The sequence below is a fragment of the Giraffa tippelskirchi genome, chromosome 4 (assembly GCF_054371585.1).
Source record: "Giraffa tippelskirchi isolate mGirTip1 chromosome 4, T2T-mGirTip1v1.2.pri, whole genome shotgun sequence".
NCBI lineage: Eukaryota > Metazoa > Chordata > Mammalia > Artiodactyla > Giraffidae > Giraffa > Giraffa tippelskirchi.
Window position 1 is genome coordinate 112,766,163 of NC_137278.1, and position 15,240 is coordinate 112,781,402.

At 36.1% G+C, this 15,240-nt stretch overlaps 1 protein-coding gene across 2 annotated transcripts in view; it reads left to right on the plus strand.

Annotated features, from left to right (window-relative positions):
- The window catches only part of PTPRQ (protein tyrosine phosphatase receptor type Q), a 242,572-nt gene that overhangs the window by 136,445 nt on the left and 90,887 nt on the right, over positions 1–15,240 (plus strand). For both annotated transcript variants that reach the window (XM_081597131.1, XM_081597130.1), the window contains exon 26: positions 472–795. In XM_081597131.1, the coding sequence (XP_081453257.1) occupies positions 472–795 (324 nt within the window). The remainder of the gene's footprint in view (positions 1–471; positions 796–15,240) is intronic.

Here is a 15,240-nt window from a genome sequence, read left to right on the forward strand (position 1 = left end):
AATAATGTTTTTTAAATTATTTTATAATCAGCATTTACTGTAAGATGTGCTTATATCTATCTAGTCTATTAAACATAAGAATGTCTTTCTTGGGAATTGAATAGTAAAACTCAGACCATACCTCCGAAAATACATAGGATTATATAAGCATGAAATTTTCCTTTGTTACCAGTGTTTATATAAGGAATTAAAGTAAGTTTTTATAAGCAACTTGTGAGTAAATTTGGGAGCAAAATTAGGAATAAAAATATCACAATTGTTTTGTCCCCTAACCCTTAGAATCATTGCTCTCTGAAGCATCGCCTTAAGTTTCTGCTCATTAAATGTGGGCGTATTAATCTAAGGGTAGTTGTAATGAAAGATCACCACTATGTGCATAGTAAAAAAATATTTGTAAGTCCTGTTTCTTCATCCCATTTACACAGTGTTCAGTAATTCTAATTGTTTTCTTTTTTTCCCTTTAATTTTTAGTTCCCAGTGTTCCCATGAATATTGCTTTTTCCAATGTTCAGTCAACTAGTGCAACATTGACATGGATGAGACCTGACACTATCTTTGGCTACTTCCAAAACTACAAGATTACCACTCAACTTCGGGCTAAAAAATGCAGAGAATGGGACTCTGAAGAATGTGTTGAACATCAAAAAATTCAGTACCTCTATGAAGCTGACCTAACTGAAGAGACAGTATATGAATTAAAGAAATTTAGATGGTATAGATTCCAAGTGGCTGCCAGCACCAATGCTGGCTATGGCAATGCTTCAAATTGGATATCTACCCAAACCCTGCCTGGTCGTAAGTATTGTCCTGTGTATGTGTTATAATTTTGGATTAAAGAAAAAGCTGTTTAAATGTTTTTCCATAGAAGTCATTCAAAATATAGGTAAAGATTGCTCTCGTTACTTTAGTTTTATATTTTAAAATTAACTGGTTGCCCTACTTGCTTAAATAACATCACTACCATCATAGCATTTAATTTTTATTGAATTCAATCCCAATGGGAAACTCAATTTCAGTCATTATTAGGGCTTTTCTCAAACTGCCAGAATTACACCAAGGTCGTAGAGTCTTACATTACTACAAAGCATTATGGTCTTCTCTGTGGTTTCTCATCAGGCCATACTACTGGCCATTGAGTACCCTTTGGCTTTGCCTACATTTTCCCTTCATATCTGGAAGCTCTGCTGCTTTTAAGTCAGGCTTTACCACCTTGTCAGTGATTGTAGGCTTATGAGCGCACACACACATTCATACACATGCACATGGAGTTTCGTTGATGCTGTTGTAGATCTTTATAAATAGTGAAATAAAGTTTGATCCAGAGCTTTTTTTTGGGGGGGGGTCACTAAATGTGTCTCTTGTTACTATTCCCAGGGTTACCTAGAATAATGTTTGTATAGTAAATATTCAATGAATGTCTGTTAATGCAGTTAAGCATTTGTGATAGAATCCAGACAGCTCAGCCTTCAGTGCGGTTGTCCACCCTCTCCTCTGTGTCACCTGGACTTGGTTTCTGTAAGGTCTTCCCGCTGGCTTTTCTCTTACCTCCCTGATAGCGCTTTCTCAGTTTCCTTTGCTTATTCTCTCTCCTTCTCATTTTTCAAATCTAAATATTGGAGTGTTCAAAGATACATAGTTGGCCCTTTTCTTTATCAATGCATAATACCTAGGAGATCTATCCTATGGCTTTAAAGTCTCCTTATATAGTGATCATTCTCAAATATCTATTTCTAGGTCTGACTGCTCCCTAGAACCCAATCAGTATATGTAACTGATGAACTGACATCGTTGGGCAGATGGGTCTAATATCCTCTCAAAATTAACGTGATCTAAACACTAAGCTTTCTCAGCATCCAAATGTAGAAAATGAGAATCTTGCACTGTTCTTTTCCTCCTCTACTCTGCTAATGACTTATTTTTACCATACTGTCTAAACACATCCCTCCTTTTGCATTACTATTAGTCCTGTCCTTTACTGCTACCACTGCCTTAACCTAACTGACCTCCTTAGCTTTCATAGTTATCTTTTAAAATGTAAATCAGATGATGCCACTTCCTTGTATAAAGCTTTTCAATGAATCTCCGTTGCTCTTGGAATACAATTCAAATTTCTTAACATGTTTAACAAAGCCCTTATGTGACTTGACTCTTACCTAACTCTCTAACCTCATCCATTACCATTTCCCCATTACCCATTATCCTCCACTCATACTGGATAATTTTTGTGTTGCTTGAACACACTGAAGTCCTAGAACTTAGGGCTTTGCATGCCCGGTTTCTTTGCACTGGAATGCTTTTCCATGTCCATTTTGCACGAGCAGCTCTTTGTAATGTATACTTCTGCTTGAATGATTCCTACTCAGAAGGAATTTCCCTGACCACCCAATCTAAAAGAGCCATGCAGTGTATTTCAAGAATATCATTTAATGAGAATTTATAATTACCTGATCATTTTTATTGTTATGTATTTGCTTATTTTTAGAATTTGTCTTGATCATTACTATTTCCTTGTTGCCTAGAATGGTACCTGGCAGCAGTAGGCACTCCATAAATATCTCCTGAAGGAGTTAAACTTGATTGAATAAGCTAAAATGGGTGAGGGAGCATGAACTGTTTTCTAAAGCAGGGAATAGAGAGGATGACAGTGCCATAACAAAGAAAATGAAAATATGGAAAAAATCAAGTTCAAGCTGTTTAGTCAATAAGTATAGTTATGTTTACTCTGTTAACTTTGAGAAGAAATAACTCTTACAGTCTAAGTGACTAGAAAACAGAAAAAAAACAGATGCTTAGAGATTAGAACATAGGTAAAGTTAGAAATTTTAGTTGCTTCAGCCAATAACAATAATCAGAATTACAAGTGAGAGAAGAATGGGACACTGAATTAATACATGTTAAAGTCACAGGGACAACTGTTACTGAAGACATCATACAGGTATCATGATGAATGAAGCAGACTGCTGATGTAAGGTGATTGAGAGAGGTGAACACCATGGCAAATTAACAAAATGTGCTGTCTGTGGGGCAACCACTACTCATCCCTGGCTGATTACTGTCTTACAGAGAATTCATGCTATTAGGATGTAGGATGTGTTCAGAGAAATAGGAAAGCTGAATTTTTTATGGTGAAAACACTCAACTTCTTGTTGTAACAAATTGTTTTAAATTTAAAAACTTTCAGTTTTTCAAACCAGACATGTCAGTAGTCCAAATCTTGCCTGTGGGCAACTAATTTGCTACCTTTGGTTAAAATGGGCTTCCCTGGTGGCTCAGATAGTAAAGGATCTACCTGCAATGCAGGAGACCTGAGTTCGATCCCTGGGCTGGGAAGATTCCCTGGAGAAGGGAATGGCTACCCACTCCAGTATTCTTGTCTGGAGAATTCCATGGACAGAGGAGCCTGGTGGGCTCCATAGGTTGCAAAGAGTCGAGCACGACTGGGTGACTCACACTTCACGTTACTTACTTGTGTTAAAATAGACTGTATGCCTGTACATCTGCTGCCACTGAAGCTTCCTGCCCTCCTCCTCCTGAGCATCTCCCTTGGATAGTAGCTGCTTCTTCCTCCTACAGTGAGCCAGGAATTGGAGTTTCTAAATGCCTTATCTCCCTGAGCACTCTAGACAGGGTGGTGCTAGATGTTCGGTTAGTGCTAAACAACTTACCTGATCAATTCGAAAGCTGGTAAAGGAAACTAGGAAGTTAGATTGTTACCAAATCCACATTTTTTTTTTTCAAGTTACACACTTTAAAACTTTTTAAATTTTTATAATTTTATTAATTGATTGATTTGGGGCTGTGCTGGGTCTTCATTGCTGTGAAGGTTTTTTTCTCTAGTTGCAGCAAGCAGGGCCTACTCTCTGGTTATGGTGCAGGGGCTTCTCATTGCAATGGTTTCTCTTGGTTGTGCAGCACAGGCTCTGGGGCATGCAGGGCTTCAGTAGCTGTGGCACATGGGCTCAGCAGTTGCAGCTCCTGGGCACTAGAGCACATTCAATAATTGTAGCGAATGGGCTGGGTTGCTGTGTGGGATTTTCCTGGATCAGGGATCAAACCTGTGTCTCCTGCATTGACAGGTGAGAATCCCACATTCTTAATCCTGAAAATTTGGCAGTCTTTCCACTTGAGTGTCATTGCTTCTACCAGAGACCCTTCTCTCCCTCTCTACCCTTAAGGTCTATGACCCACTCACTAGAACTTGGTCATTTTCAGTTCTCTGCTATGCTACTTTGCTCATTCTGGTCTAAAAGAATGGTGGTAGACTACTTCAAATATTTCACAATGAGTGTGAGCTTTTTTTTTTTAAATAGCATTATTTTTCTCATTTTATTAGGATGTATTCCTTTGTCATTGGTGGTTGGTTGATTAGTTTGTTGGTTCTTGATGCAATGGAGAGGATAATCTTGGCTTTTTTCCACTCCAGCTCCCATATCTTTACTTGATGACTAATCCAAAGAGTACCTTTGTGTGGAGTACCAGTGTGAATTTTATCTGACACTTTTCCTCTCTCTTAGTCTAGTATCTCATTGCCACAATTTAAATTCTCCATCAGAGAATAACCGGCTGTGAAAAATATTAATAGTTAAGCAGACTTTCTATACTACTTTTCTCCTCTTTTCTTTTTCTTTATCCTTAAAAACTAATTTTTGACTGAAAAACTAATTTTCAGTTTATCAATAAAATAGAAAAGAGAATACAGTAGCATTTCTACCACTGTGATTAAGAGAGAAAAGTGAAAAGATTAGTATATTTCAGAATTTGTGACAACAGACGTATTATTTTTCTTGGCATTCTCAAACTTACTAGCTTTTCAGCTGAGTATTCATATGGGGGTGGGAATAATAAATTAATTTTGGAAGTTATGAGAATGAGTTGGTCACTCTTCATTTAGTTTCATAAATGAAGTTGACATTTTTCTAATGATAAATGAATTTTATAAATGTACAGTAAAAAATATGTTATTATATTAAGCCAAGGAGAGATAATCTGAGGTGGCATTTGATATGAAAGATGAAAATACACCATGTATATTGTTACAAGACAGTATATATAGTGAGCTAACATACTGTATAAGAATAAGAGAATAGTCAAGCAACAAAAATCTTGAAGAGCAGTAATCTTTTTAAGATTAAATAAAGTAAATAAGGATTAGATGTTGATTCTGCATACCAAAGTTGAAAAGCATTACAGACATTTTGCAAACATAAAAGGTAATCTGAATGAAGAAATTTATTAAGTATGATTCAAAAAAGTATTATGTCATTTTATAATATAAGAAAATAAAATGATGAAAGTGAGTCATTCCTGTGATTAAAAAAAACACTAAATAATATAAAATCTGTATTTAAAATTCATGCAGTTTATTCTAATGGCATCAGATTTTGCCCAAGCACTCATTACCAGAACCTCTTAATCAAAACCTGGAGCTTCTTTGATAAGGAGCTAGTAATTGATGGCTAGTTTGAGGTCAAATGATTCAACATTTGAACAGCTCAAATAAAAAGACCACCCATTTGGAATAATATTATAAAATGTTCTAATATGGCTTATAGAATAAGAATATGTATTGTATTAATTCTCTCTGAGCTCATAAGGAAGAGCACTCAAATTGAAGATGCAGGGAACAATGTTAGAATGCAAGCTGAGAATTAAATTGGGTTATTTCCTGAATCTGGATCTACCTCTGTACACTGAAGTGAATAAAAATAACAATATTCAGCCACCTCAAGCAAACATTTCTTTCTCCCACCTACTCTGATCGAGATAATTGAAGCCAAATTGGTTTTCTCCTTAAATCATCTGCATAACAGCTATTGCTCTCTTCTTCACACTGAGTATGCATAGCTACAAACATCAGCACAGAAATTACAAATGGAAGAAATATTTAACTTGAAACATGAAAGTGTTCCAGATTATTTTACTTATCTCTTACTTCTTTGATTACCCTTAAACTCAAAAGGGATTTGAGTTGTGTATGGAGGAGGAATAGAGAATGGAAAGTTTTTAAATATCTCTGCAGTCCACAATAGGTACTTATAATGCTGAGGAAATGTACAATTTTAAAAGAGTGTGGGTGTGAAATTAGTATGGAATGAAATGGGGCTCTCATAATGTGCATCTCCTATAGACCACCAAGACTGGAAACCAGCAAGAAAGGAAAATTCCTGGGGTAACACTTAGGTTGTGAAAACCACGGGATACCATACTCATGAGGAATTTTAACTACCCAAACATCTGTTAGGTTAAAAAAAATTCAGGAAAACATGCCTCATCAAAGAAGCTTCCAAGGAATGCAACTTTATGATTTAAAAAGAAGAAAACCAAATAAAGAGCAAAGCACTCTTTAACATCTTAAAAAATGAGACATTGTTGATGCATTATTATATATTCAGTTGTTTTACTTGATATCTTCTAAATGGTGTAATGAACTTATAATGTGAATGCTATCATAATAGAGGCAGATATTCTGCTTTCTATAAAGAAGCAATTATATAATAATAAGAGATGTCAGCCATAAATAGGAAAATATAATTCATGACATGAAGAAGCCCAATTGGTGGCAGTGGGTTTTTACAATAGGCTCTATCCTGTTGGCAGTAGAGGAAGCAAATATAATTTATTCTAGACATGATAGTTGTACTTCTGCAAAATTAATTAGTTGCTGTCGAAAGTCTTCTGAGTTAGTTACCCAAGGCTCCCGAATGTGTAATTCAAGATGACATCTCTCTTTTCTAGACTATAGATTGAAGTTACTAGTATGACCAGTTAGGTTCCCACAGGCATCTTTAACCCCATATTACTACTCTTCCTGCCCGACTGCATGCCTTCTCCTATTTAGATGTTCCCTGTCTCAGTGTATTATACACTGTTCACCTAACTGTTCAAGTCAGGGATCTAGGAATCATTCTTAATTCTTTTTAGCCATCCCCACCCCTCAGTCCATACCTGAATCAAATTTCCCTTCTAAATATTTCTTGAATTTTTTATGTTTCTCTGTTAAGGGTCTCTAAATTCATACTGTTAAATTACAAAAAATATCTAAATGGTCTTTCTGCTCTCATTTTCTCTACCCTCCCCCTAAACCTAGATTTTGAATACACCTATTTGTTATTTCTCTGTCTAACATCTTTGGTAGTTTTCTGTTTCCTTTTGATATGCTCTATAAGATTACCAAAATCACTGCAGACGGTGACTGCAGCCATGAACTTAAAAGACACTTGCTCCTCGGAAGAAAAGTTATGACCAACCTAGACAGCTTATTAAAAAGCAGAGACATTACTTTGCCAACAAAGGTCCATCTAGTCAAAGCTATGGTTTTTCCAGTAGTCATGTATGGATGTGAGAGTTGGACTATAAAGAAAGCTGAGTGCCAAAGAATTGATGCTTTTGAACTGTGATGTTGGAGAAGACTCTTGAGAGTCCCTTGGACTGCAAGGAGATCCAACCAGTCCATCCTAAAGGAGATCAGTCCTGAATATTCATTGGAAGGACTGATGCTGAAGCTGAAACTCCAATACTTTGGCCACCTGATACAAAGAACTGACTCATTTGAAAAGACCCTGATGCTGGGGAAGATTGAAGGCAGGAAGAGAAGGGAACAACAGAGGATGAGACGGTTAAATGGCATCATGAACTCAATAGACATGAGTTTGAGTAAACTCCGGGAGTTGGTGATGGCCAGGGAGGCCTGGTGTGCTGCAGTCCATGGGGTCACAAAGAGTTGGACACGACTGAGCAACTGAACTGAACTGATAAGGTTACCTGATTTTTGCTTATATCCCCCACACACCCCTTGCTGTTTCCCCTTTGTGCTCCAGAACCTTTGCTGCTCTTTCTTACTGTCCTTTCTATCCTCTTTCGGAGACCAAAAGGCCTTTTCTTTATGTTTCACACCAAATATCTCCTCTGCAAAGCCTTCTGTCAATTCCTCACTTCAGAATCTTTGCTGCTCTTTCTTACTGTCCTTTCTGTCCTCTTTTGGAGACCAAAAGCCCTTTTCTTTATGTTTCACGCCAAATATCTCCTCTGCAAAGCCTTCTATCAATTCCTCTTTCTAGTCGCACCTTCCAAAAGTTGTTTCTAAACACTGAACCTAGTACAACATAATTATTTGTCTCTTCTGTGGAACTCTGAGCTCCTTAAAGGCAGAGTTGACCAGTGATCATGTCTTATGTATGTTTCTACTCTTTATGCCTACTCAGTATTTAAGACTGGATGAATGTGGCATTTGGACTCAAGAAAGGCATTGATTTTAATGTAAAAGTATTTCAATGTCAAAATTCTCCATTGCAAAATCATTCATACTAATTTTCTTCAAATTTTCTTTTTGTCAAATTGTCTTTCAAATATTTGCATGGTGCCTGTCAAAATTAAAATTCTCCCAGGCAGTTTCTATTCATGTGTGACATGCTCAGCTTCTTTTTCACAAAACCAGTATATTTCATATTGTTGATATGTGTTTTTTCATTAACATAAGTATGAATTACTGCTTAAAGGGAAGAAATATGCACATAAATTGAGTATTTCAAACCATGAAAGAAAATAATTTCTTCATAAATTTCAGAGTAGATTGAAGTTTTAGCAGTATCTAAATAATTAACTGAGATAATAAATTGTTAATGAATTTATGAAGTGGGATATAATAGGTTGATAGTTCATGAAGAAGGCAAAGGAGAACAATGTCTAAATTTGGGCTGCTAAGTATGTTTAGAAAGAAAGGATATTTAGGTGAAGTCATAGTTTAAAAAACATAATAGTGATTACATAAAATTAGTTTTAAAGGATTCAACTGTATATTTAATTTAAAAGAACATTTGCAGGTAATTAACAGTTTTCCAGAATATAAATAAAAATATTTTGAAATCCTGTTGCATAAGCATGTAGAATATGTTTTTCAGTAAAATCACTAAAAATCAAAGGGTAAGAATGCTTATTATATTATTTTTTCTAAATCATCAGTATTATAGAAAATCTGATTTATCAAAAGGAGAAAAGGAGAAAAAAATCTTTCTTCCAATAATAGTTAGCAGTATTTTATCTTTTAATAATTTGATGAATTCTCCCACTTTCTCATCTCAAACTTCAAATTTCATGTTGAATTTAATTTATTTTGAGTTTTCTGAGAATCTTCTTTCTCTTGGTTCAGAAAGAATTGTGAAGTAAGTTTAATTCTTTGTGATTTCTGGTCATTAACCTCAGTTTGGGTCTGCCTCAGTATTAGGCACTGAGTTAACAAATTTTCAGCTCTCTTTTCTTCTGCATTTATAAAAGAAGTAGGGATTTGACTACAGAAGACTCCCATTTCTGAAGAAAGTATGGGATTGCTATGTCTGGTATTGTAGGGCACTTTTTGGTTGGGCCCAGTAACTGAGCTGAGACGCCTTGGCTGGATAGTTAATAATGACAGCAATAACTGAGCTTAGCAAGTGTTTACTATGTGCTGATATTAGTCTAAGATCTTTATACACATCAGTTTATTCATGAGCCGCCTTCATTTCTAGGCTAGAGCTTGAGCTCTTAGATCTTGACTAGCAAAGCCTCATGGTGGTGTGAAAGAACTAAGAGGTGGAAGATGTTAAATAGGATTACAAAGGGAAGATAGGTAAAATCAGAATTTAAAGGAAATTACAGCATGCATATAAAAGTAAACTATATAATCAAGCATTCTGCTGCTGCTGCTAAGTCGCTTCAGTTGTGTCCGACTCTGTGCGACCCCAGAGACGGCCGCCCACCAGGCTCTCCCGTCCCTGGGATTCTCCAGGCAAGAGTACAGGAGTGGGTTGCCATTTCCTTCTCCAATGCATGAAAGTGAAAAGTGAAAGTGAAATCGCTCAGTCGTGTCCGACTCCCAGCGACCCCATGGACTGCAGCCTACCAGTCTCCTCCATCCATGGGATTTTCCAGGCAAGCATTCAACTCAGTATTTTTTAATTTTTTTATTGAAGTATAGTTGGTTTGCAATGTTGCATTAATTTCTGCTATACAAGACATAGAGAATAGACTTGTGGAAACAGTAGGGGAAAGAGAGGCTAGGACCAATTGAGAGAGTAGCATTGAAACATATACATTACCATATGTAAAATTAGATAGCCAATGGAAATTTGCTGTATGATGTAGGGAGCTCAAATCTGTGCTCTGTGACAACCTAGAAGGGTGGGATGGGGTGAGAGGGAGGTTCAGATGGGAGGGGATATATGTATACTTATGGCTGCTTCATGTTGATATATGGCAGAAACCAATGCAATATTATAAAGCAATTATCAACCAATTAAAAATAAATTAAAAAAATTTCTGCTGTACAGCAAAGTGACTCATTTATGCATATATTCTTTTTCATATTCTTTTCTATTATTGTTTATCATACGATATTTAATATAGTTATCTGTGCTATACAGTAGGACCTTGTTTATCTGTTCTATATATAATAGCTTACATCTGCTAACCCCAACCTCCCACTTCATCCCTCCACTGATCCCCTCCCACTTGGTAACCACAAGTCTGTCCTCCATGTCTGTAAATCTGTTTCATAGATAGGTTCATTTGTGCATATTTTAGATTCACATATAAGTGATATTGTATAGTATTTGTCTTTCTTGCTTACTTAAGTATGATAATCTCTAGTTGCATCCATGTTGCTGCAAATGGCATTCATTCATTCTTTTTATGGCTGAGTAATATTCTACAGCATACATGTACCATAGCTTCTTTATCCATTCATATGTCAGTGGACATTTAGGTTGTTTCCATATCTTGGCTATTGTGAATAATGCTGCTATGAATATAGTGATGCATGTATCTTTTTGAATTATAGAGTTTTGTCTGTATATGCCCAGGAGTAAGATTGCTGGATCGTATGGCAACTCTATTTTTAGCTGAGGAACCTACCTACTGTTTTCCATTGTGGCTTACATTCCCACTAACAGTGTAGAAAGGTTCCCTTTTTTCCACCTCCTTTCCAGCATTTCTTATTCATAGAGTTTTTAATGATGGCCACACTGACCAGTGTGAAGTGGTACCTCATTGAAGTTTTGATTTGTATTTCTCATTATTAGTGATATTGAGCATCATTTCAAATGCTTTTTGGCCATGTGTGTTTCTTCTTTGGAGAAATGTCTATTTAGAACTGCTGTCAATTTTTCAATTGAGTTATTTGGTTTTCTGTTGTTGAATTGTATGAGCTGTTTATACATTTTGAAAATTAAGCCCTGGTTGGTCATATTATTTACAAATATTTCCCCCCATTCTGTAGGTTGTCTTTTTGTTTATAATTTCTTTACCATGCAAAAGCTTATACATTTGATGAAATCAATTCTATAATGTCAAAAATGTTTTCCCAGGGTGTTAAGCAAGTTAGGTTGTTAAAGCAAATTTTCTAGAATATAAATAAAAATAATTAGAGATCTACATTTGCATGAATAACTGAATGTCTTTCAGCAAATCACTAAAAACCAGACAGTTAAAGGAAATTTAAAGGATAATCAGTATGTGATATTAGCTTTGAAAACCAAATCTGAGAAAGACCTAGAGATACTATGCAAGTTTCTAATTATAATCCACCTGTCTCCATTCTCAAACAAATTGAATGGGACTTGCCCTAATACACATAACCTCTAACTATATTTTTGGTTTCTTTTCTCTTTAGTTATACCCTTGGTAGCTATTATACACTGATTATACCTACATGTAATGCATGGGAGAATGAAGTAGCAACACTTTTCTCAGTCCTAACTCTTTGCTGTGATGATGGCCTTATCTGAATTATTCCAGCTTGTTCCTACATGTAGCTTCAAGGTACCATAGAACTGATGTTGTCTTATATTCTTAAGGAACATGATAATCTCTTACTACTCTAGAAACTTTAGAAATAGAAGGGAGTGATGGTAGGGAGAATTCTCCACATAGTTCATCCAGAATTAAAATACATGAAAGGTGCAAGGAGCCAGTGTGTGGAGTATCTGTTGGCTGGATGCACATTTCCATGTTTATCACCAGCTCCCAAGCCCTTCATCTCTAACTACATCCCTAGTCTTCACAGAAACAATAATTTAATCCCCCTTTCCATCCTTGTTATCAAGAGTTCTAATCTGAAGGGCCCATGCCACAGCTTTTTCCAGTTGTACATTGATTTTATAGAGCAATGGCTCTTAAACTTGTACCCCAGGCATTAGAATTGTTAGGAGGGCTTGTTAAAGCATGGAGTGCTGAGCCCTCCCCACATCTGATTCAGTAGGTAAGGAATGTGATCTCAGAATCTGCTTTTCTAACAATTTCCCAGGTAATATTGATGCTGCTATTGTGGAGACCACATTTTGAGAACTACTGTTATAAACAGTTGTTTTGTAAACATAATGCAATTCTAGCAAAATTCATATTATCTGATTATAAAAGCAATGGAACTAGTATGAGAATATTTTCATTCTTACCTGGCCTCGCTAGTATTGGAAGTGAGGGTTTTTTGGTATTTTCTATTTTTTCCCACTTAAGCCGGTCTGAAATGACTCAGAAAATTACTCATTCAGCATCAAAAAAAATAGACCTACAATGAGGTCTAATACTGTAGGCATCCACGAATCATCCTCAGTACTCATCAGTCTAATAGGTCAGATTCTTATGCTTGTAATATTTGCCCTTTGTGATACCATCTTGCTGTTGGGAAGTCTAGCTCCTCCCGGAACAAAATTAGTCTTGTAAAATGGTAGGAAATATTTCAGACACCAGCAGTAGTGTCTCACACTGGGCAGTGAAGTCACTCGGCTCTAGGAAACACTCACCACCAGGAAGGATAGCCAACAGTGCAGAATTGTGACCAGTGGGATGTGCCCAAGACGCTCTTGTCCCACATCAATATGGTCAGTGTCACTGCTGAACTCTTTCAGGGCTCTTGATGCCCTGACTTGTTTAAGATGTAAGGAATCCACTGAAATCACCCAGACAGTGAGATTTCCCTTAGCCCTGAGAGACATGTAAAACCTATAGCAAATTCTTTCGGGTATGGCAACTCAGCAGTCTTAGAGGCTGTTAATACTTGAATAAGCTAAGAAAGAATGGGAGTCCCTCATTTAGTGATGATAGCAGCTAGGAACCCGGTGATCCAGTGTACCAAATCCTGAAACTAAAATACCCTGGAGTGAAGGACCTTTAAATAAACTTAAATTGAACTTAAATTCAAATAGATGTGTGGATAGTTTGAATCATAATGTGTATGGAACTCAAGATTTTTTTCTTATGAGCTGCTGTCAAGTCATTTATTTATTTATGTTTATTCTTTAGGAAGGTCACTGCAGCATGCATGGAAAACCATAGAGAATTTTCTACAACATTTTCATCATTAAATTTACAGGAATCTGCTGCAGGCAAAGTTACTAATAAGTCTTTGAATGTGCTTATTCTGAAAGCACAGTATTAGACACACCAAAATGTGATGGTTCTTAATCAAAGTGGCATAGACTTGGGGGCACTCAAACTTTTATATGGACTAGGCAAAATGATGGTGTATCCAGACTCCCCTTTCAGCTAACACACTTAACATGGGGACACAGATGGATGGGAAAGGTGACCCTGACCCACAGAGGACCCACATTCCTGTGCAAGGATAGAAGCATGATAATCAGGAAATGATGGTTGTTAGTTACAGAAAATGCATTATTGTGCAAACCAGGGGAAAAGTGCTTATGAGAGGAAGTGATTGGATTATGGGGAATGAGAGAATAAGGATAGATCATTCCTACTGAGTAAATTGCTGTGATTTATAAGAGAAAGGGTATAGTGATATCTTGGCCCATTACTGACTAGATTCATTTCACAAACAATCCTAAATCAGAATGTGACAGTTTATGGGGAGACAAACAAAGTCTCCCAAAGATGCTTATATATTATTAAGCTTTTAAACTGGCATATTTTCCACTCCCCATACCTTTATTGCTTTCAGTTGCCTTTATTTTGGTAGTTGACGTTCATAATGATAATTTTGTATTCCCCCATAATTTTGTATTCTGTAATTCTAGTAATAGTTTATTACACACTGGAATAAAAGAGAAAAATAATACTGAATTATTTTATTATGCATTTTTGGAATTTTGATAAGTTCCAAGAGAAAACTGTCTAAAAGAAACTTGAAAATGTTATTTGCTTAAAAGTACACTACAATATTTGTACAATATTAAAATAATTAGATGCTGTTCTATAATATACTTTGAGCATTTTGGTGTTCTAAATACTTCTATTAAAATATCCATGAATTAATCAGATGTTTGTCTTTCAGTGCTCTACACAGATGAAATATATATTGTTATATACTACATGCATATAGTATATTCATATTTATGAAGTTTAGTTAGGTATGTTTATTTTTTTATTTCAGATACAGAAGGTCTTTTTCCATCATATTGTGATTCTTCAAGAATATAGATTAATATAATATGTTCTCAGAGAAATATTTCATAAAAGATTTAACACAGGGAACACTTATGTAACAAAACAGGAAATGTTATGAAGTTTACTGAAAATGCAAATGTTATTAACAGTGATTATTTCCTAAAAAAAAAAAGAAAAAAGACTTTAGGCAAGTTCAAGAACTAAAGCACAGTTCAGCCAGGGGGTAAATGCCTTGCCTTTCTATAATGATTGATTTGTGTACAGAACTTAAAATATTTAGTAGTTCAAGTAGTTAGTGTGTTCCATGAATGATCTCTGAATGTCATTTTCCTCTCAGCTCTGCTTGGGGTAGCAGACACTCCCTGATGAGGGCTTTGATTGCTGGTATTAAAGGCATGGATGCAGGGTTGACATTTTACTATGAAAGACGAGAAGCTGAAGCAAGGCATCATACTGTTTCCTGAGCTGGTCTACAGACACACTTGCAAGACTAGCTGAAGTTTCCCTTGAGAAATGTTTTGGATCTGTCCTCATTTGAGTCCCCAAAGATCTAAAGTGCAGAGCAGAGATGACACAGACATAGAAGAATTATTTCCTGAAAATATTTCTAAAAACATGCTACCATCAACTTAATCACAGAAAAAACCTTCGTCAACTTTCTTGTCACAGGAAATTTTCAGTAAGCTGTCCGTTTTATCAGGGCAACAATAGTGTAGCACCTTGCCTGTCTGCTACAGTGAGGTTTAAAAGTGTAGTCCCGACAGTCACTGAGTTGATATATGTTGTAAAGCTGTAGGAATCAGATTTCTGGAGATAATCTGTCCTCATGATATAATGACTTTTTGTCCATCATCCTGGTAGGAGTTA